The 22,889-nt window shown below is 43.5% G+C and overlaps 1 protein-coding gene across 1 annotated transcript in view; it reads right to left on the reverse strand.

Annotated features, from left to right (window-relative positions):
- The window catches only part of G9a (histone-lysine N-methyltransferase G9a), a 153,493-nt gene that overhangs the window by 112,220 nt on the left and 18,384 nt on the right, over positions 1 to 22,889 (reverse strand). Inside the window, exons 4-5 of the mRNA XM_070530331.1 lie at positions 22,105 to 22,215; positions 21,212 to 21,355 (exon numbers count right to left, since the gene is read on the reverse strand). Of these exons, the coding sequence (XP_070386432.1) occupies positions 21,212 to 21,355; positions 22,105 to 22,215 (255 nt within the window). The remainder of the gene's footprint in view (positions 1 to 21,211; positions 21,356 to 22,104; positions 22,216 to 22,889) is intronic.

Genomic DNA, 22,889 nt, shown 5'->3' on the forward strand with positions numbered 1-22,889 from the left:
CTTGCCGTTAAATATGCTTAAACCATGTAATTCCATATCGATAACCACTGAGGCAAGTTCCAAGACCACAGCATCAGTTCTGCTTCAGGTTGTTTCAGCCAAAGCTACCAAAGTTTCAGTTTGGGTAAGGTTCTTGAATCAGGTTTAGGCTTAGTTTAACACACTGATTGTCGTGTTTAACACACAAGTGTTTAGTCAGTGTAATGACAGCAATCTGAATTTTCAAACTATTTTTAAAGTAAAATGCTGATACAGGCTGGACTTGGCAGAGACAGTGCTTTAAGCACACTCTCCGATTTCATGCAGGATTTTGGGCAGTCCAAATCAGTCACATCGGGCGACTGGACATTATACACAATATTGTCATCAAGCATCACATGCCACCTAGTGAAGCCCAGATTTTAGGCCTTTTCTTTTAGCTCTCACAGTAGTTAGCACATAATTCAGGGACAGGACTGCCCAAAGTCATTCTGGAGCAATTTTTGGAGCAAGTAAAATTGCGTTTTGTAGCACTTTGGAGCAGGCAAAATTTTATTTTGGTACAGCTTGGAGCAGAATAGATTTTATTTTGGAAAAATTTGGAGCAGATAAAATTTCATTTTGAAGCATTTTATAGCAGGCCTATCTGAATTTTGGTGGAATAATGGATATGTCCGCACACTTCGTAACCACGACGAACCAACACAAGCGCTGTACTACAACTGTATTAAGCAACATCTTAAACTGACTTTTGAAGTAGACTACTCTGGTACTGAAACTGTCTAGTGCATGCAAATTTTGGTAATAGTGCCTGTAGATTTTTAATTAGTGATAGCAATCACAAAAACATGCATTCTGCAATGGTGAGTCAGACATTTTTAAATGTAGTCGAATACATCATTTTTAATGCCTCGACAGCGTGGGTCAAGTGCCTGGAAATGCGCTTCACCAGCAGACCGTACGGAGAAGCAAAAGTTATGGACAACTGTGGTTTATTATTGCGATAGCAATTATAGGGACACTTGAGCCCATGTATGCCAGTGTCACCATAATGTCCTGTAAAAAGACCAAGGGCAATAACATCATCACCGCCCGCCGTATGCTGTACGTGCGACTGAAAGCGTACAAGGGTGAGCTGGCAACGGTGGCTCAATCTCACGCGCGCAGGGGAAGAAAGTGAAGAGGTAGCATGCCGTCTTCTGTAACGCGCAAGGCACCTGGGGGACAGCAAGGGGTGGGGGGATGGAGAGGGGAAAGGCGTTCTACTCCGGTGGTTGTCGAGTATGACGTGGCTAGTGCAGCCGCGCGGACCCTATCTTGAAAGTAATCTGCGATAGGGACAAAGTGCAAGTGCAAGTGCTGACAGCTTCGTGTACACTGAGTTTTCACCGTTTAGTTCGCATTGAAGCGAGAGGCACCACGAAAGTCAATTCGCCCGCTGCTCCTGCCGCGATTCCTCACTCCTGCATTCTGACAGCGATTTTCCACGGTCATCGGGCGAGATGTGTTCCTGTTTACCCGTGCGCGCATGACACCGTACTTGTTAATTTAATTAGTAACCTAATGATTACAAGTGTTTATGACTGATAAAATTACTATCCTTACTTTGTATAGCTGTCTACTAATATGCTATTGCAATCATCTTTCGGGCGAAACAACTTTTTTTTGAAAAGCCTTTTCACATAACAGACCAGGGCGATTTCAAAGCACCTAATGCATAACTTTATGACATGTAAAATTATCACAATCTGTTATTATTTCAAATCTGCCATTAGTCATTCGTGATAGGTCAAAATGACTCAGGCCTCACCTATATGGGCATAAACACTGGCTGGAACAGTTCTACATTATACCGTCCCTGGGGACAGACACCCGCATGCTGGACCCGCTGCAGCGTGCGTCGCCCTAACACCTAGTTTGTTCACAGCACTCTCAGTCTACTTTTCATTGTTTTGCGCCTCAGCTTTAGGGAGCACTGCACAGCATGGCCCACTCAACCGTATTCTAATACACTCTAAATACAGTCACCCTGGCCGTTCCGACAGCAGCGCGATGACAGCCGGAAGTGGCCGTGCATGCCGGCCACTTGCTGGAAGCGCCGAAAAGGCATGCTAGAAGCACGAAAATTATTAAAGATTGTGCGGGAGGTGGCGTCATGCAGTGTGAGAAATGTGAACAACTGCATTCTTTTTCGGAAACAAATCCGCTCGCTGTTCACAACCACTGCAAGAGCGCACGTGCTGAAGACGTTCTGCCGCAGCATGGCACAATTTCGGTCAATTTTCTGTTTGGTGTAGTTTAGTGCAGGAAGTTGCATTTGTATCAAAATGGCACAATTGGCACAGAAGTCCCACCTCTGATCATTTGATTTAGAAAATAAAGATTATGTCCACACTTAAATTTCAACTTTATTTTTTTAACACACAAATATAGGTTATCGCACATGACCATGGAATTGAGCCATCTTGAAAGATGCATTTTCTGTATACCACAAGTTGCTAAAAAGCAGAGTGTACCACCCTTGCTTAGCTACATGAATGTCGACATTTGCACCTCTAATTAATGAAGCCATACATGGAGCCAAAAATACTATTTAAAAGATTTGGCAAAACTGAGGTATTTGTGCTTCAGAAGTTTAAATTGATTTTATGGGAATGTGCCACCAATGGCATCCTCAAACTGCTTTTGCCTATTTGTGCAATTGGCCTGCGTCATCTGCTCGTGCTTGCCAGCGTTCATGATGTCCCCCGTGCAAGAGCCCTTCTTCAACTGGACACGGCAGCACCGCCGTGACTATGTCACTTGAAGTTCCGCTTCTTGTGCAGGTGTTCTACAGATGCATTTGCCTCGAATCACTCACGGATGCTTCTTTTCCACCTGATGGACAACGTCTCTACGGGTACAGCGCGCCACTGCGACTGCACACAGGTTTCAGGAACCACGCATCTTTTACATTAGACCGACTGGCCGGACAGCACGTGGATGATGCAGGTGACGCCTACCTTGCTCACGGAGTGACATCAACAAATGCCCATGTGATCACCCGACCGACACCTTTAAAAGGGATGCCGGCTCTATTAACCAGCAGTAGACACGGAGGCACCGCCGTGACTATGTCACCTGAAGTACCGTTTCTTGTGCAGGTTGGTAAAAGCAAAAATGGTTTCTGCAGTGATTACATCTGCTTATTAGTGCTGCCGTGCCCACGCACTCTTGGTTGTTGTATCACTGAATGCCTATCCGTAATAAGCCTACTACTGAAACTTTCTGGGGATATCGAAGAAAACCCAGGACGTAACGATAACATGCTTGAGCAGCTCATGCTGTCTCAAAAAGAACTACTTGAGAAAGTGACGAAAATTAGAGATAAGCAGGCAACATCAGAGGCTTTCCTCTCACAGATTGACAGCAGACTTCAAGCTATTGAAAAAAAACTTGAATCCTTAGACGATGTTCATAAGCATCTTTCGGCGCTTGATTGTGCTGTAAGTAAATTTGACGGTCAGATGGGCAAGTTGGCTGAAGGAACTGATAATATCGAAAACTGCTCAAGGCAAAATAACCTTATAATTAAGGGTACAGCATAAGAAGACAAAGAAACAGATGAAGATCTCAAGCACAAAGTAAATTCTGACATTTTTGAGCAAATACTGAAAGTTAAACTCGATTGAGCGTATCCACAAGCTTGGTGAGAAGATAAACGGAAGAAACAGGCCGGTTATTTTGCGCTTTGCTGATTTCAGGGAAAAAAAGAAGGTACTAATCAATTGTTCGAAGCTTAAGGGAACACCTTTCAACATCAAGGAGGATTTTTCTATGAGAGTTAATAGCGCACACAAAGGCCTGTGGAACTCAGCAGTCGAGGAAAAAAATAGGGGTGCTAGAGTTAAGCTCATCTTTGATAAGATAAAAAATAACACCGTATGCGCTTGGGATGACGTAAATCATAAACGGTACGTGTGCTCGGATCCTTCAATGAGCAGGGATGCATGACTTCAACCAAATGACCTTGCATGTTTCAAGATCATAAATCTTAACACCCACAGCACGCTGAATAAATTAGATATGTTAGAAAGTATTCTACTCGAGCATGAGCCAGATATTGTTGGCATTACGGAAACATGGCTGGCAATGACATTTCCGACGCTGAGGTTACTCCCTGCGGTTACACTCTTTTGAGAAAGAACTGATGCAGTAGAGGAGTAGGATGCAGTAGGATTACTTGTAAAGAATTCTATTACGTACACAGTATTGCCGGATTTCAGAGATATCAAAGCTCTATGGATTAAAGTAAAACTTCCAAACCATTCACTTTGCCTTGGTGCATTTTACAGACCTCCTGACTCAACTGACAGCGTAATGGGAAACCTTAGAGCATTTATGGAAGCTCCTAGCTCAACCGACAGCGTAATGGGAAACCTTAGAGCATTTATGGAAGCAAGTTTTTGCCACACAGATAATATATGCTTGACTGGCGACTTTAATTTACCTGGAATCAATTGGGTAACAGTGGATCCTGGCTCATCTGAACCTCGATCCTGTGAAGAACTGCTTAATTTGACGTTCTGTTTTAATTTATCCAAGATTGTCTTAGGACATACTAGGGTGTGTGCGGATACTCCCTCAATCCTAGATCTTGTATTTCTTTCTGAGCCGTTACATCCCCATCTTTCTAGCTGCTCGGTTGAGGCTGACCACAATATGGTTATCACATGCTTTAGGCTTGATGCAAGGATATCGGAGGACCGCTTTCGAAAGTTGATCCTGAATTTTAAAGATGCTAATGATGTATGCATACTAGATCACCTTGCCTTATCATTTGAAGATCTCATTACTATGTACCGTTCTGGTGAGAGCGTTGACAAACTCTGGGATCATTTTTCCAACGTGGTTCAAGGTTACATAAATTGCTATGTTCCACGCCGTCTTAAGAATACAAGAAAATGAAATCCATGGATAACCAGAGACATTATTCATGCAAAAAGAATATTAAAGCGAAGGCATCAGGTGCTTCCACAGTCTGGTTGCCCACATTCCATTAATGTTATCAAGACTATGAGCCAGGAATTGAAGCAACTTATTAAAGATTCAAAAACTAACTTCTTCAACACTGCCTTGGTATCCTTCCTCAAAAATGCTCCTAGTAAATTCTGGAGATATGTAAACCCCTCGCCTCATACTGACTGTAAGGATAATGCTTTGGACAGAGCGCAGTCACTAAACAGTTTTTTTTCTACTATTTATATTAAAGATAATTTCTCCACACCTAATTTTGACAAAGTTCCCAATCAGCCCCTATGAATGACGTTGAAATGAATGAACAGGGTGTATTAAATCTGATATTGAACATCGATAGCAAAAAGAGTCCAGGACCCGATAACATTCCTAATGAGCTTTTGTATAGATATGCAGAGTGGACCGCTAAATACCTCACAGTTATCTACCAGTCCTCAATTTCTACTGGCTGCTTCCCATTTGCTTGGAAATGCGCAGAAATTGTTCCGATTCACAAAAGTGGTAATAAGTTGGATCTTAATAGGTATAGACCTATTTCATTAATTAGTACATGTGCAAAAATACTAGAGCATATTGTCTCAAAACAATTATCCATATACGTCGCTGATTTCAATATCCTATATCGCTGCCAACATGGTTTCCGTAAGCAGCACTCGACAATAACTCAGTTGGTTGAATTAACACATGATCTCGCAAGTGCCTTGAACGAACGTAAACAAATAGACATAATATTCCTTGACTTTGCCAAAGCCTTCAATAAAGTTTCCCACTCTAAATTGCTCCTAAAGATTGATAAAATTTTCAAAAATCTGATGATCACTAAATGGTTTTCATCCTATCTCTTCAAAAGAGAACAGTACATTGTGCTTGAAAACTGTCGCTCCGATCCCTCAGGGGTACTATCCGGTGTACCCTAGGGTAGCGTTTTGGATCTGCTCCTTTTTTTTAAATTTTCATTAAAGATATGCCCAATAATATCACAGTACCCATTCGGCTGTTCACAGACGATTGTGTCTTGTATACATAACAAGGTAGAAAATCCCAATGACCAGACTCTTCTTCAATTAAACTTTCAAAAGATTAGAACCTGGTGTGACACATGGCAAATAGTATTAAACACAAAAAAAAACTGTTGTCATGAAGGTTATGAGAAAAAAGAAACCTCTGTTTCATACATGCTCCATTGAGAACACTTCCTTAACAACGGTTTCCGCTCATAAATATCTTGGTGTTGCTATTGCATCTGACTTAAGAGCGAATGTTCATATCAATGACGCGTGTACCAAGTCATGCAATGCACTATGGTCCATAAGAAGACGCATTCACAGCACAACTCCTGAAATAAAAATTCTGGCATACAAAACGTTAATTAGACCAATCTTGGAGTATGCCAAAATAATATGGGACCCTTACACGGTGACAAAAAAATCTAAACTTGATAAAATTCAATGTCTCGCTTTAAGGTTTTTTTATAATAAGTATCGGCAGCATGACTTCCCCTCAGAACTTAACAAAATTGCCAATGTACCCTCTCTAGAATCGAGAACTTCCCTTGAAAGACTAAAATTTATCTTTCTTGTCATTCATGATCTCGTTAGCATTAATAAAAACAATTACTTTATCATCCAACCAGACACCTATTTTAGGCACAGACACAGTTGCTCTGTCTTTATCGATTCTTTTAAAGTTATTTAGTTATTTCGCTAGGGCTATCAATGAATGGAACAAGCTACCAGACACTATAATGAAACTATCATCAATAGGTGAATTTGAGGAAAAAGTTAAGTCTACATATTTTACATAATTTGTCCCCTGTGACCTTAATTTGTTCCTGAGTATACCTCTATAGTGCGTTTTCCAGAAAGTGTTCGTTCGTTAGAATATTTGCTCAACTATGAAGACAGTAACAGAAGTGCAATGCTCCAATCCATACCGCATGTTACTTTTGCTAGGGTCTGGACACTCTTTGTATGTCTTTCTATACATCACCTTTGTATGTCACTTTGAGTGTCTTTGTGTACAACACACTATCTTAATCTTGTATATTTAGTAACTGCTGTTTTCTCTAAGTTTTCATCTGACAGAATATTCTTGCACCTAGAAAATGAACATTGATGTATGATGTTTCACTACCTGCCAAGGAATGTAACACTTTGTATGCTCTTTCTGTACTTGTTCCACTCCTATAATGGCCCATTGTGGTTTGACAGTATTAATAAATAAAATAATAACAACACGACGACTTACTATGACATGTGTAGCACATGGACCAACGGCGCCTGCACCATAAAGGATAGCAACGTCTTTTGTGCAACGCTGGTCATACCGTTCAACAACACAGCCACTTTGATGCCGCCAGCGCCTCCCGGAAACCATATAAGCAATCTGTGAGCGGCTTTACTCTTCAGTAGGCATGGGAATGCGGCACCGAAGGCATCCTCAAACTGCTTTTGCCTACTTGTGCAGGTTGGTTAAACCCCATCCTGTTTTTCTAAACGTTCTAACAATGTTGCCCTTCTACAATTCCCATACCCACGGGTTTTGGTGTCTATTGCTATTGATTTTGTTCAGTGTTTCAAAAGCTCTTCTACTTTGCACCAATGTTGAACTTATTCCCAGAACGCAGCATGAAGAATGTAGTGCACAACATAGGGAAATTCTAGCTGTGATCAAGCAGCTTAGTACACATTTGGACACACATCATGATGAGCTCCTCAAATCCATCAATGAGGTCAAGGAAAATCAAAACTGCTTGACTCAAAGGTCTTGGACTTAGCTTCTAGGGTGTCTGCTCTAGAGGACAAAGTAATTTCCTTGGAACATAGCCATGAGGACCCAAACATGGAGAACTTCGTTTCTGTAGTGGTCGAAGCAGAAAATGCAGCACTACAGGCACAAATGGATGATCAGGAAGATTGAGCTAGAAGGGAAAATCTTTACTTTTACAGTAGGGGTGTGCGAATATTGAAATTTTCGAATACGAATCGAATACGAATAAGGCAAAAAACTGTCTTCGAATATCTAATCGAATGTCGAATATGTGTGTAGTATTAAAAAGTTCAAAACGAGGTTACAATACCTTTATTACCCTCTTAAGAATAATATTGGAATTTACGAGGCTGCTTCAGGTTAAAGAGGCACTGATTATAGGTAATGCACACAGGTAATGTCAGGTAATGCCCTCAGTCAGGTAACGCCCTTGTTAAAGGTTATTGTGAAGGAAAATTAACTGCTTAACATGTTCAGAAAGTAAGCGCTCTCTATGCATTGTGACAACATTTCCACCGGTAGAAAAGACTCTTTCGCTAGGAAGGTGGCAGGGATGGCCAAGTACTTCTGGGCGAGCGCACTTAAAAGCGGGTACTTGAAGCGGCCAATGGACTGCCACCACTCACAAGCATTCTTGCCCCTTTCCAGAAGAGGCTTTTCCGCATAGGCTGTAACTTCCCTCTGAGGGCCAGATGCCGAATGTGTCTTCTCCCTGTTCATCCCTGGATCGTCAAAAGCATTCCATAAACTCTTATTTTACATATATACATATATATGTACGCTACATATTTTATTGCGTATACTTACAGAACACGAAAGTACATCATATATCGTTATGAAAGAGTCCTGGAATAAAGCTTGGTAAAAAAGAAACCGATACTGATCATGTCTTACGGGCGTTATGCAGATAGACTGAAACAGAGACTACATATAATGAGCGGATCATGCGAAGTTCTTAGTGAACAAACATGTTCTTGGCAGAATGCGTAGCAAGCATATAATTTGTTAATTGCTCAAATATTCGCAGTCTGTCCGAATATTCGCCGTTTCTACCATTATTCGGCCGTCCTCGAGTATTCGGGAATTTCCGAATATGCATTCCTCGAATCGATTACGCTTCGAATAAGGAAAATATTCGATTCGTATTCGAAATTTCGAATATTCGCACACCCCTATTTTACAGCATTGCAGATTGTGGCACAGAATCTTGGGCTAGTGCCGAGGAAAAGGTGCAAGAATTGCTATCCAAGTGCATTGGTCTGCAGTTGCCTGATCCCAAACATGGAGAAATTCGTTTCTGTAGTGGTCAAAGCAGAAAATGCAGCACTAAAGGCACATATGGACGATCAGGAAGATTGAGCTAGAAGGGAAAATCTTTACTTTTACAGCATTGCAGATTGTGGCACAGAATCTTGGGCTAGTGCCGAGGAAAAGGTGCAAAAATTGCTATCCAAGTGCCTCGGTCTGCAGTAGCCTGATGACGGGACTTCTCGCGCTCATCAGTTGGGTTCGTTCCTTCCAAACAAGTGCAGACCAATTATGGCATGGTTCTTTTCATTTAAAGCCAAATCAACTGTGTAATCTCAAAAATCTAGGCTTCTAGGCACTGGAGTATCTATTAGCGAAGATTTTTGTCAGATGACGTGCAACTCGCGCAAAAAACTGCTTGAATTTGGGAAAGCCAGTGGGCAGCCGTATGTGCTATGCCACAATAAGCTAATACATTGACCTCTCATTAAGGCGAATTTGTTCAAGTCGAATTCTCACATAAAACGAACAACATGGGAATGTTTGTTTGGTTTTCCATAGACTCGATGGAAAAGAAAATCCGCTTAAAGACAAACCACCTCAGACGTGCTCTTCAGTCAAGACGAACATTCGGAGTGGCCACCACTGCTACGAATCCCGGAGGGTAGGGGGCCTCAATGTGCTGCGCCCAGAGGCGCACGCATCAAGGCACCCTACTGGAGGCCTGCGACGCGCATCACCCGTGGACAGAGGCAAAAGCAAGAGGGGGAAACAAAAAGAGACAGTGATGTTTCACTTTGTGAACACGGGTGGCACGCAAGAGTATTAGTGCCAGATCGCATACGAAGCTATCGACGATCGGTGCACCTAGACTGTCTGTCTCGTAGATTGTATTCAAGACAGGCCTCGTGCGGCCGCGCCATATGCGGAAGCTGCTGGAGTAGAACACCCCTTTGTAATAATTCGCTCACTAACTACATTAACAGGCACGGTGTTAGCGCGCACTGGCAAATATGAACAAAACACACTCAATGACTGCAGACACTCGCTGTCAAAATGCTGCAGTGAGGAATCACGGCAGCAGCAACGAGCGAAGTGACCTTTGCACTGTCTATTGCTTCAACACAAACTGAGCGACGAGAACACAGCACATGCAAAGCTACGAGCCATCTGCCCACCTAGACTGTGCCCCCAAAGCTCATTGCTTTCAAGAGAAAGCCTGTGTGACTGCACGTGGCTGAAGTACAGCAACCCCTCTCTCTCCCTTCCCCAGTGCTATGCGCGCAATGAAAGATGGAGCTCCCCCCATTTCCTCCTTTGTGCACGCGAGAAAGAGCCATCATCATTGGCTCACTGCGTCGCACACTTTCCCTCGCACATACAGCGTAAGGTGCATGAGAACGATGTTAACATGAGACGAACCTAGTATGTCCTTATCACAAACAAACCTGCAGCAACTGCCAGAGGAGGTCAACTCAGCACATCACCCGCCTACCTCTCTCCTCCACGACTATTTGCCTCATTTCCCTTTCCCCACTTCACTCAACGTCACCTAGACTTTCCTCTAGGTGGCCTTGTTTTGCTGCACGCTCAGCGTACTTCTTCGTACTTTCGCTAGCTCGGAGCCTGCACCGGTGACCTGTGAGGTGGCAGATGCTTACTTTAACTCCTCAGTTAACTTTTTCCCGCAGCACAAAGGCACAGAAGAATTTTCAAGGTCATTAGGCGAGATGACATTGTTTGTGGCTGCTCGCCAATATGCACAGAAGCGCCAAACATCACAGACTGGATAAAACCAAGTAAGAGTACCACTAGAAAATAGTTTTCTATTAAGTTCAGCTAAATAACCATTTTGAAGTAAGATATTTGGATGCACCTGGTCATGTTACCAATTATTCTTCTGATAAGGCAAACTTCTGATAAGACAAATTTTCATGGTCCCTTCGAGTTCATCATAAAGGGAGTCTACTAAATTAGAAAAAAAAAAAAGCTATACCTTTTGTAAAACGACTAACAGAGTATATGAACTTGAACCGAATGGTAGCACAGCATCCTCCCTAGCACCAGAGGCGGCCAGAGCACAGGCACCAGCCCCACTGGCATAGCAAAAAAAAGAATTGTTCCAATGTATCCAGCAATGTTTATTTTTTCTACTGTAATATCAGAAGTTTGCTAAACAAACGTGATGCCCTATCATCGTTAGTGGACATGTGTTGCGCTGATGTTGTCATATTGAGAGAAACGTGGCTTTCTGTAAAAATCGACAAAAATTTTGAACTGTGAAAGAAAGTGCACATTTTATCGGTGTGATCGCAGAACTCGTATGGTGGCGGAGCTTTAACTGCAGTGAACCATGATCTTCCTCCTTTTGTTATTCCTGTTGTATCGCCCTTGGAACTAGTTTGTGTCTGCATCCGTCTCCATCATAAAGACATTGTCTTTTGTGCTTGCAACCGCCCTCCCGGCCATCCTTCCGGTTTCAGCTTTGAATCACGCAACGTTCTGCACAAGGTGCAGGTTCGATACCCCATAGCACCGAAATTTCTGGTCATAAACATCAGCCTATCGTATGTCTACTGCAGGACGGAGGCCTCTCCCTGCGATTTCCAATTACCCCTGTACTGCGACAACCGACTCCAACTAGCGCCCGCAAATTTTCTAATTTCATTGCCCCACCTAATCTTCTGCCGTCCTCGAATGCACTTCCCTTCTCTTAGTACCTATTCTGTAACCCTAACGGTCCAATGGTTATCTAACCTCCGCATTACATGACTTGCCCAGCTCCATTTCTTTCTCTTAATTTCAATTAGAATATTGCCTATACCCGTTTGCTCTCTGATCCAAACCGCTCGCTTTCTGTCTCTTAACGCTATGTCTAGCAATCTTTGTTCCATACCTCTTTGCGTGGTCCTTAACTTGTTCTCAAGCTTCTTTGTCAGTCTCCAAGTCTCTGCCCCATATGTCAGCACCGGTAAAATGCACTGATTGTACACCTTCCTTTTTAATGATAACGGTAAGCTTCCAGCCAGGAGCTCATGATGTCTGCCGTATGCGATCCAACCCATTTTTATTCTTCTGTGAATTTCCTTCTCATGGTCAGGGTTCCCTATGATCAGTTGACCTAGGTAAACGTACTCCTTTAGAGACTTTAGAGGCTGACTTGCGATCCTGAACCCTTGTTCCTTTGCCCGGCTGTTCGTCATTATCTTTGTCTTCTGCATATTAATCTTCAACCCCACTCTTGTACTCTCTCTCTTAAGGTCCTCAATCATTTGTTGTAACTCGTCTGCAGTGTTGCTGAATAGAACAATGTCATCTGCAAACCGAAGCTTGCCAAGATATTCGTCGTCGATCCTTACTTCTAAGCCTTCCAAGTTTAATAGCTTGAACACTTCTTCCAAGCACGCGGTGAATAGCACTGGAGAAGTTGTGTCTCCTTGTCTGACCCCTTTCTTTATAGGTATCTTCCTCCTTTTCTCGTGCAGAATTAAGGTAGCTGTGGAATCTCTGTAGATATTTTCCAAGATATTTACATAGCCGGTCTGTACTCCTTGATTATGTAATGCCTCTATAACTGCTGGTATCTCTACTGAATCAAATGCCTTTTCGTAATTTATGAAAGCCGTAGAGAGAGGCTGATTGTACTCTGCGGATTTCTCGATTACCTGATCAATGACATGGATGTGATCCATTATAGAGTATCCCTTCCTGAAGCCAGCCTGTTCCCTTGCTCGGCTAAAGTCCAGTGTTGCCCTTATTCTATTGCAGGTAGATTTTATATAACACTGGGAGTAAGCTAATGGGCCTATAATTTCTCAATTCTTTAACGTCTCCCTTTTTGTGGATTAGTACAATGTTTGAATTCTTCCAGTTTTTTTGGGCCCTTCTAGAGAGCGGCCAGTTTTCCAAGCATTATGTCTCCTTCAGCTTTGATTAAATTGACTGTTATTCCATATTCTGCTGCCGCTCTTCCCCGTTTCATGTCTTGCAAGGACTTTCAGACGTCATCGCTAGTTATAGGGGTTGTTTCTGTATCCTGTTCATTACTGCTTCTGGCGGGTGATTTCACCTTTCCGGGCATTTCATGGGCCAAGCCTCATCCTCATGTAAGCTCTTATTCCTGAGAATGTACTTTTTTCATAAACACTTGTTCAGATTTCAATCTTGCACAGCTCATCAAATGTCTGACACACTTAAAAAAAAAAAAATTATGGGGTTTTACGTGCCAAAACCACTTTCTGATTATGAGGCACGGCATAGTGGAGGACTCCGGAAATTTCGACTACCTGGGGTTCTTTAACGTGCACCTAAATCTAAGTACACGGGTGTTTTTGTATTTCGCCCCCATCAAAATGTGGCCGCCGTGGCGGGGATTCGATCCCGCGACCTCGTGCTCAGCAGCCCAACACCATAGCCACTGAGCAACCACAGCGGGTGTCTGACACACATTAAGCTCTCTAGCGTGACTACATTACATTTACTACTTACCACTCACCCTTCTTTAGTTGGCAATGTAACAATGTTACCTGGCTTGAGCGATTATTTAGCGATGCACTTCTCATTAAAAAATTCTTCAATGCCAATAAGGAAAACAGAAAAGCAGATCAGGGATTACAGCCGAGGTAGTTATAGTGTTGTTAATGCTGAACTTGAACTTTTCTTCTCTAACTTCATTTGGCAATTTTCAGAAAGATCTATTGATGAAAACTGGCTTTCATTCAAGTCTAAAGTAATCGAACTATCAGATACATGTACATACCGTTACAGAGGGTAAGATCAACAAATCACCTTGGTTCACGCGATCTCCAAGACGGCTTCACAACAAAAAAACAAGTCTTTACAGATAGGCTAGGTAACCTTAGAGCGCTTCTCGTAGGGTAGCTTATCACGACACAGCCAATGACTACGCACATGCGCTGTCATCAGCCAAGGATTTATTCTTTAAAACAACACTTCCCTCTTTACTTTTTAGTAATCCACACAAATTCTGGAAGATGGTGAAAAGTGACAGCAACACAGTAGTTGAGCTCATTGGTAAAGTAGGTGCAATCGTCTTCAAGACCTAATCGCTGCTCTTTGTTAAACAACATATTTTTATCTTCCTTTACTGTAATTGAAGCCACCTCACTTCCCATACTTGCTCAATATCATTTTCCTCTAATGGATTCCATTATCATTGACTCAGTTGGAATTGATATGTTAATAAAAAAAATAAAGCTTCCTTCGCTAGGTGTAGATGCTATCAATCCAAAGTTCTTGAAAAATACTAAAGCTTATTCTTCTATAATGTTGTCGATGCTTTTTGGGCAGTCACTAGATGCTTGTGAACTTCCCAGTGATTGGAAGGTTAGGAATGTGGTTCCCTTACATAAGACAGGTAATGTACAATCGCGAACAGCGGAGCGGGTGGCCGATAGTACAATCAGCGCAACATGCTGGCCATGCTCAATTCAGGCAGTGAGTGCGAGAGTACATGTCCCACTGCGATATGTTCAACCGCACTTTCCTGTGTGCTAGTTTTATCATACCGCTGCACCGGCACATCGATGGGGCTTCCGCTGCGCATGGGGCTTCAGCTGTGGCTTCAGCTGTGCATGCCACGATTTGAAGATCCTGGTCCTCTGTCGTAGCTCGATGTCTACGTCCACGAGGTAGATTTCCAAGCCGTCCCTTGTCACGCTACGCTTGGAGAATCTGATTAACAGCCAACAACTGGCAGCCTGTAATGCTGGCATTGTCACATTGCGGCACATTGTATCAGTAAAGAGCAATCATCTTAAAGGGCCCCTGAAACAGTTCGGACAAATTTTGTAGGCGCGTAGGGTACAGCTTAAGTAGAACATTCGCACCACAATTTAAGTGAAGCGTTACGTATTAATGGAGCTGCAAGCGATTAGAAGTTACCCTCCTCCCTAGCTATGCTTTTCCTCCTCAACTCGCTCGCCGAGCGAGCGGCGCTAAGCTCCGCCTTCACTGGTTGAGCGTCACGATGCGACGTCACATCGCTCACTTCCGGTTGTTTAGGAGCACGCCCCCTCCCGCGCGAGACCTCTCCGCTAGCCGCTTGGCCGTTGACCGAGAGCTATCGAAGCAGCGTGCGTTGCGAGCATTCCGTCGTAGCGCCGAACGTGTCCGGTACTCCGCTAAAAACAGGCAAGCTGGTCATTTCGGCAAATGACTGGAGGCATAAACTCAAGCTGATGAAGGAACTTTAGCGTAGACGTACGTGAGCAGCCTGATCGGTCTGCACGGTCCAGACACTTGCTGGCGCAGCGCTTAACCAGTCAAACAAAGCGCTAATATTGTGTAAAGCATTTTAAACATTTATAAATCAACGTGTTGATGATTACACTCCTGCGAAAAATACACACCAGCAGCAAAGAATACACTCGTTGCTGCTACTGTGTATGGTTGAGCTCTGTGCCACCAGGTGGCTGCACCGTGCAGACCGTTCACATTTGCCCTTCTGCTCATCTCGTGGCTCATCCCGGCACAGTCAAGCGGCCAGACCTTGTCCCCTTGCGCTTGCGTTTGCCCTAATACTGGACTCGCGGTTTGCAGGTCGCTAGGTTTGCAGTCCACAAGGCAACAAAGTCGAATCATAGTGCTCGCGAAGACTGAGACCGACTCTGACCGCGGAGCTCCGGTCAAAATGGAGTACGTTGTAACACAAGCAGACGACACTTGCTGTGTGCCGGAAGTGCTGAAGTGTACTAAAAAACTATTCTTGTGTATTCTCTTTAAGTTATTTTCTTTTTACAAAAACAAAGTAACTAACATTCCACCTATTACGAGCATCATTTGTTCACCATAAAGTTGGAAAATTATCGACCACGCGCCCTGGTCAGCCAATCAGATAGCTCGCCAATGTGACGTAATATGGGTTATTTGCATCATATGGGTAGGGGCGGCTTAAAATTCCGCCGAGCAGTGCGCTGCGATCGGCAGCGATGTGTATTTTTAAAACCTTATAATAAATTACACGCTTTACGCAGAGCACTCAGATGCATCAATTAATGATCAGAAGAACCTACTCTAACGACTCAGTACGTTTGTAGAAAATCGCCAAAATCGTTTCAGGGTCCCTTTAAGTCTGTCCTCTGTCCACATACCAGGCATGGCTGAGTTCTAATGGCCGTAGGAACACCGGGTCCTGACGTTATATACAATAGCGCCGACATGGCAACACCGCCCTGTTAAAGGGAAGCTGAAACACTTTTCGAAAAAAATGAGTTCTCTGCGGCATTCTACAGTTCTGAGTCCCCTGAACACGAATATCTGGTTCAAAAAGGGCGGAAACAAATTCAAGCGGCTGTTTTTTCAAGAAAACGCCCACCAGCGCCTCAGGGCATCGCGCGAACGCCGCTGTTGCCCGTGATTGGTCCGGGTCGCTGTGGCGCCGTTGGCGGTAGTCGCCGGTCGGCGCCGCCGCATGTCTCCGTTTCAGAGCGTAGCACCATTCCTTTCTCTCTGGTAGCACACGGTTCTGCTGTTCTGGCTTCATAGCTGACTTGTAAGATGGAACGTTCTCGCTGTCTCTGACAGCTTGCATTTTCACCGTACATGTTCGAACCGACAGCCGATACAGAAAACGATGGCGGCAACGGCGGCAACGACGATGTTGAGTGTGCCAACAGCGAGAGTGATGTGTGCGCCTTCTCGCACGCTGGAAATCTTAGCTTCAAACTCTTCATTATATGCCTGTGTCACACTGGCTGCTTCAAAATCTTCGATTGGTGATGGTAGTGGAACAGGTTCATCAGGGGCTCGGTTCTCGAGGAGCTCTGCTAGTATCTGAAAGAGTGCAAGGCATGGATGTCATGAATTTCAGCATATCAGTATACATGACAGCAGTTGGATTACTTACAATAATTGAAATACTTTTTCAGTAATTTATGTGATGGATTAGTTGTCTAGTGATAGTAATGTGAAATATTTTGTCTGTAATTTCATGGCTAAAGTAATTTAGTAATTGCACTAAATATGCACCAGTAAGCTGTGTACGGCGTCAGAACGTAGGTAATGTGGTGAGGTGTCGTTGAGAAACATGGGGGGAGGGCATGAAAGTGTATGTTACCTTAAAGAAAGGTTGGCGTCCCTTTATACTTTGCTTTTTGCTTCTTGTATGCATGAAAACTTTTTGGAAGCAATCGTGAAGTAATACCATTACTTTTTTAAGGCGGTAATTGGTAATGTAATTCAAATCAATGAGCATAATAAGACAGTAATGAGTAACGTAATATAATTACTTTCAAATAATAATTTTCCCATGCGTGATGCATAGCCAGTTCCCTAGGAACAAGGCCAAGAAAATTTTTTTTGCCAAGCAGCGATGCCTGTATAGGGCTAGACCACGTCGAACGCTGATAAATTCAATACCTCACAACGTTACTTCATTATTTGAGCCCGTTCGCCTTGCCACGGGCGCGGCTGTGCCGACGCTCGCTTTTGTGGCATTTCGCTGCTGGTAGCAAGCTGTGAGTGCGAAATCTACGGAACGAAGTTTTTACACGCCGAGTTCAACTACTCTAACACGAGCATGAAAATATTACCGTAACGCCTCATGTCGTGCGATTTGAACACGAATGCTGAACGGCTAAATCTGCGGGCACCGCAAGGTAGGACGGATAACAAATATCACTGAATGTGCAAGCGTACCCCCGGCGAGTTATTTCACCGTATCAGAACAGCGCCGAACAAACAGCTGTAGTACAGTGTTCCGTGACAAAGCGGAGAGGCAAAACAGGATGAAAACGGCAGGCACTTTGCACGTAGGTGCATATTCCCGGCTGTGCCTCCACCTCGCTTCGTCGTAGACCGTTTGTTCGACACTAAGGTGATCATCTGGTAAAAAATTGCCCGTGTGCACATAAAAACCCTTACCTCACGCTTTCTCCTCTTGGCGAAGGCCGCTTTTGAAGGTTGCGAGGTGTTTCTCTTGTAGGAGAATATAGACGAAACAACGCCAGGCTTCAGTCGCGCCGATTTAACTGGAATACCGATTGCCTGCATCGTTGTCAAGCTCCGATGATAGTCACTGTCGCGGAAATGGTCCGAGCACAGCATAGTTGATTTCGTCGGCAGAACTTATCTCTCCTCACCACATGTACCCACTGCGCTGCAAGCTTCTTTTCCTTCGGGAATTTGTTAAACACCACATCGTCTCGCCCACCTGTGTTCGCGCAGCCGAATGCTGCACAGAACGAGGGCATGTTGGGCGCCCTTGGCTGTAGGCACTCACGCAGCACAGAAGGAAAGAACAGTTTACGAAAATCGCAGAACAAACGTGAGAGGCGGCGGCGGCGCCAGATCTCTCGTAGCGTCGTTCAGTAAAGCGCAGGACGGAAAGAGGCATGCCAGCACATGCCAGCACGCCGGTCCGCAGCTCGGTTGGCTCGGTCTCCGCCCATGACGTCACTCTCACCGGTTCTCTCCTCTGGCAACAACCTCACCCGGCGCTCCGGGAAGCGATGGGGGCGTGTCCGCGTGGGTGATTTAGAAAGCGATTTCCGCCCCTTATATTAACAAAACGAAAAAAAAAAATTTCAGAACCGTAAATTATTAGGTCTGTTCTTCCCAATCCCAGCAATTCATGGAAATTGAAAACCGTTTCAGCTTCCCTTTAAGGTGTGGCTCTTGTGCAAGCGGCATTTTTAACTGTACAATTGAGTGGCACGAGCAATGCTGCCTGCCAGCAGTTAAAGCACCAGTGGTAGCGAGGAGACTATGGTGGCAAAAATAAATACATAAATAAAAAGCAAAGCTTGATAGTGAGCAAAGAAAATGCTCGTCTCACACGTGCGGGCTGCCTATAGGCAACACCGCATGGTGAGAAGCTGCTTTGACGGCAATGTCAGCGGTGCGCCGGTATGATAAAACTAGCACACAGAAAACTACGGTCGAACATACCGCAGTGGGACACGTACTCTTGCACTCGCCGCCTGAATTGAGCATGGCCAGCAGGTGGCGCTGATTGTACTATTGGCCACGAGCTCCGCTGTTCGTGTTTAATTTGTCTACGATAGCACACTTTCCTGCCAACTATAGGCCAATTTCCTTGACAAGCATACCTTGTAAATTAATGCAGCATGTCACCTACAGCCACTTAATAACTTTCCTCGAAGAAAACTCCTTCTTAAATGTGCCTCAACACAGTTTCAGGAAAACTTGTTCATGCCCAAAACACAACTCCTCTCCTTTACCCAGGACTTATTTTCTGGACTTGGCCGTTGCTCATTCTTCGACTGCATCTTCATCGATTTTGCAAAAGCCTTCGACTCTGTTTGCCATAAGCTCTTAACTCTTAAAACTCAGCATACTCAATTCGCACACTAATATCTTACAATGGATTGAACGCTTCTTGTCCTCTCACACACAGTTCGTGTCAGTTAACGGCTATAACTCTAACAGCTCTCCTGTAACATCCAGTGTCCTTCAAGGGTCAGTTTTCGGCCCTTTACTCTTCCTCATGTACATAAATGACCTACCCAATAATGTTTCCTCCTCCATAAAGTTATTTGCTAATTATTGCATGGCTTATCGTGAAATATTAACAACCACTAAGAGTGCCATCCTTCAGGCAGACCTAAACAGGGTTTCTGCATGGTGCGATACTTGGCAGATCAAACTGAATGTAACGAAATGTAAAGTGATGAGAATTTCCCGACATGTAAGTAATTTTCCACCTTCTAATTATTCTCTTAACAATGCTCCACTATATCAAGTTTCCTCATACAAATAATACCTACGCATCCACATTACCGAGAACCTTTCTTAGCAAGTACACATAGACCACATCATCAACAGTGCAAATCGATCACTTGGCTACTTAAGGAGTAATTTCTCGCTTGCCCTTAGCAGCTTAAAACTCCTACTTTATAAAACATTAGTGCATCCTAAATTGGAATATGTGTCTTCTATTTGGGATCCCCATGTTAATTCCCTCATCCTTTCTATCGAAGCAATCCAAGTTTGCTCTGTACGCTTTATTATATTGAACTATTCACAAACAGCTAGTGTTACCTGAATGAAATCATCCCTCAGTTTGCATGACCTGTCACTTCGCGGAATATTTCCTGTCCCTGTCTTTTCCATAAAATTAATCCTTTTAACCCTGTCCTACGAGACACTTTTTTTACAACCCGTATATATTCAACAGCATGGACCACCAGTACAGAGTTGGCGTACCTCATGCCGCAACGATTTCTACTTTAATTCATTTGTTCCCACCACAAGCTCCGACCAGAACCACATTCTCTCCACCATTGCTTCAGTAACAGATACAAACGCCTTCAAAACTGCCATCACCGGAATCATTGTATAATTGCATTATCTTGTTCTATATTCTTTTTTGTCTGTCTTACCCACTTCTCTCTGTAATGTCTCTACCTTGAGAGTAGTAAGTAAGTAAATAAATAAATAAATAAATAAATAATGTTTTTCTGGTAAATAATCAAGTAGGAGTGATCATTTTTTAAGAAGTGTTCAATATAAATTTGGACAATACTTGCATACCTAAAATAGTCATCCTTGTTCTGTGCAGTCGCTTTAGCTAGACAAGCAGAAACAAAGCAGTGCCACCCAAGCATGACTAGGAACCTCCCATTTATGACATTTAAGATCCAAAGTAAATTAGGATTAATAAGAAACTGCACAGTGTACTTCTTCCACATGAGAACAAACCATGAACGCCACAAACAGCTGTGTTGTTACAACATGTGCTGATGTGTTGTGACATTTGCAGACACTCTGTGGTTACCACGCAAGTCAACATTCAATAGCTACAGAATCTTGATAGAAGCAAAAAGCCCTTGAAATAAAACCTTGTACCTCTGACTGCACGAACTTTTGGAGGGAGGAATCCACAACAAAACAAAACTTCAACAGGCACAAAGCGAAAGTGTAGTAGGTCACCACATTCCATCCCTGAATTTCAGGCCAAAATGGCAGACACAAAAAAAAAAGAAACGACTTTCCCATGAATCTGTGCTCAAAAAACTTTTGCGGTAAGGTGTGCACAGATTGCACCACAATTGGAAATGGTGTTCAATTATTTGCCTTAACAAAATGACAGAAAAATGTTCACGCAGAAAGACCATAAGTTAATCCCCAAGGTTACTCAATACATTATGATTTGGAAGCGCTGAAAATATTTCACTTCTTGAGAACTGCAGGTAATGCAGAGAGAGTAGTGACCCACTTGAGTGCAGAAGAGGCCACAGTGGGGACAGCAGTGGTGCAGCCGCAGCCGATGCTGGTGGGCACCACAGAAGGCCCCGAAAGGCATCCGCACTGAAGCACGTCCTAGTTGCTGCGACCTAAGCGGCCGTGTGCATCCCACTACCTGTAGTATGAGCACATGAGACAGCAAACCTACAGGACTACATGAAATGCTAAGCACAAAGCCTAAAGAACAGCAACATGTTCTTTTTCTTTCGTAACTAAAAATAAATAACTTCCCCATGTGCACTGCACCGGCACTGCTACTGTGTATGGCATGCAAATAAAGGCCTACACGATACAACTGCTTTGTTTGCATCTATGGTCACCAAAGTCCCAACTTGGAAAAATACACATCTGAACAAAAAAAAAAATTAATGCCACAAGAATAATCTGTTCAGTAAGTAAAACCTCTGTGGACAGTTCAAAATGCCAATGTCATTATTTGACTAGTTAAATACATTACTATAGTTACATACCTATAGTACGTATGTACTAGTTATGTACAGTCAAAATTTTATGAGGTCACTGTGTTTAGCACTCATTTTTGGCTACTCCTTTTTTTCAACTTTGTCCTTTTGGCTTTTGTGCTGGTGATGTGCATCGTCGCAATACTTTCACACAAACCCAGTAACAAAAGCATCCTCATAATTAGTGGGCAGTGCACAAAGAAATCAAAGCAATCCAAGTTTGTCCGAAATGTCGTTTAGTTGCTCCTCATTACTTCAGCATGCTTTGTAACCTCACTGCTAGGCACTAAAACATTTCTTTCTCTCTATCACTAAGAGCTGCCATAGTGAAACATATTTATGCACTGAAAAGATTGCACACTTCAAATAACAAGATAACATGAGAAGAAACAGTGCAACTGACCCTGCCTTGCAAGGAGTCCAGACCTTGACAATGTGACTGATTCTCTGTTGCAGGCCTGCTTGGCTCTGTGCAGCAGCATGGCCGCTGGCATGACGGTGACTCGCTATCCCACTGAATACAAGAAGGAACCAAGACTACTATGGGCCATGTACGTACTTCATTTTCATTTACAGTGAAGCCCAACATAGTAAACACAAAGAAGCACTTCACCCATGCTCCAAGCTGTGTGGGCGTACGAGACGAAGATGGTGCCTTTGGATTATGCACACAAAAAAATCAGTAGTGTTGCAAGGATTGCATTGACTCCAGCAGCATGTCTCATCATGGATCAGCTCCGTGCATTCCAGACAAAACCATCAGCATCTTTGCACATGTGCAGCATGCCCACAGGCCACATTCACACATGGTGATGTTGCCTCATTTGTACCACACTGTACTATTAGCATAAATTCAAATGCAAGCAACTCCAAAACTACTTCAACGTGTTGTATAAGAAGCCAATGAACAAAGACACCAAGGACAACACAGGGGAAATTACTTGTACTTAAAATTGAAATAAAGAAATAATAAATTAATGTAATTGAAAGTGAATGAAAAAACAACTTGCTGCATGTGGGGAACGATCCCACGTCTTCGCATTACACATGCGATGCTCTAACCAATTGAGCTACCACGGCGCCATTTTCCCATCCACTTTCCGGGGTATTTATGTGTTGCTACTATAACTAACTCTGGGACTGTTAGCCAGCGCCACCACTCACAAACCTTGGCAGCGGATGTGGAAC

The sequence above is a fragment of the Dermacentor albipictus genome, chromosome 1 (genome assembly GCF_038994185.2).
Source record: "Dermacentor albipictus isolate Rhodes 1998 colony chromosome 1, USDA_Dalb.pri_finalv2, whole genome shotgun sequence".
Lineage (NCBI taxonomy): Eukaryota > Metazoa > Arthropoda > Arachnida > Ixodida > Ixodidae > Dermacentor > Dermacentor albipictus.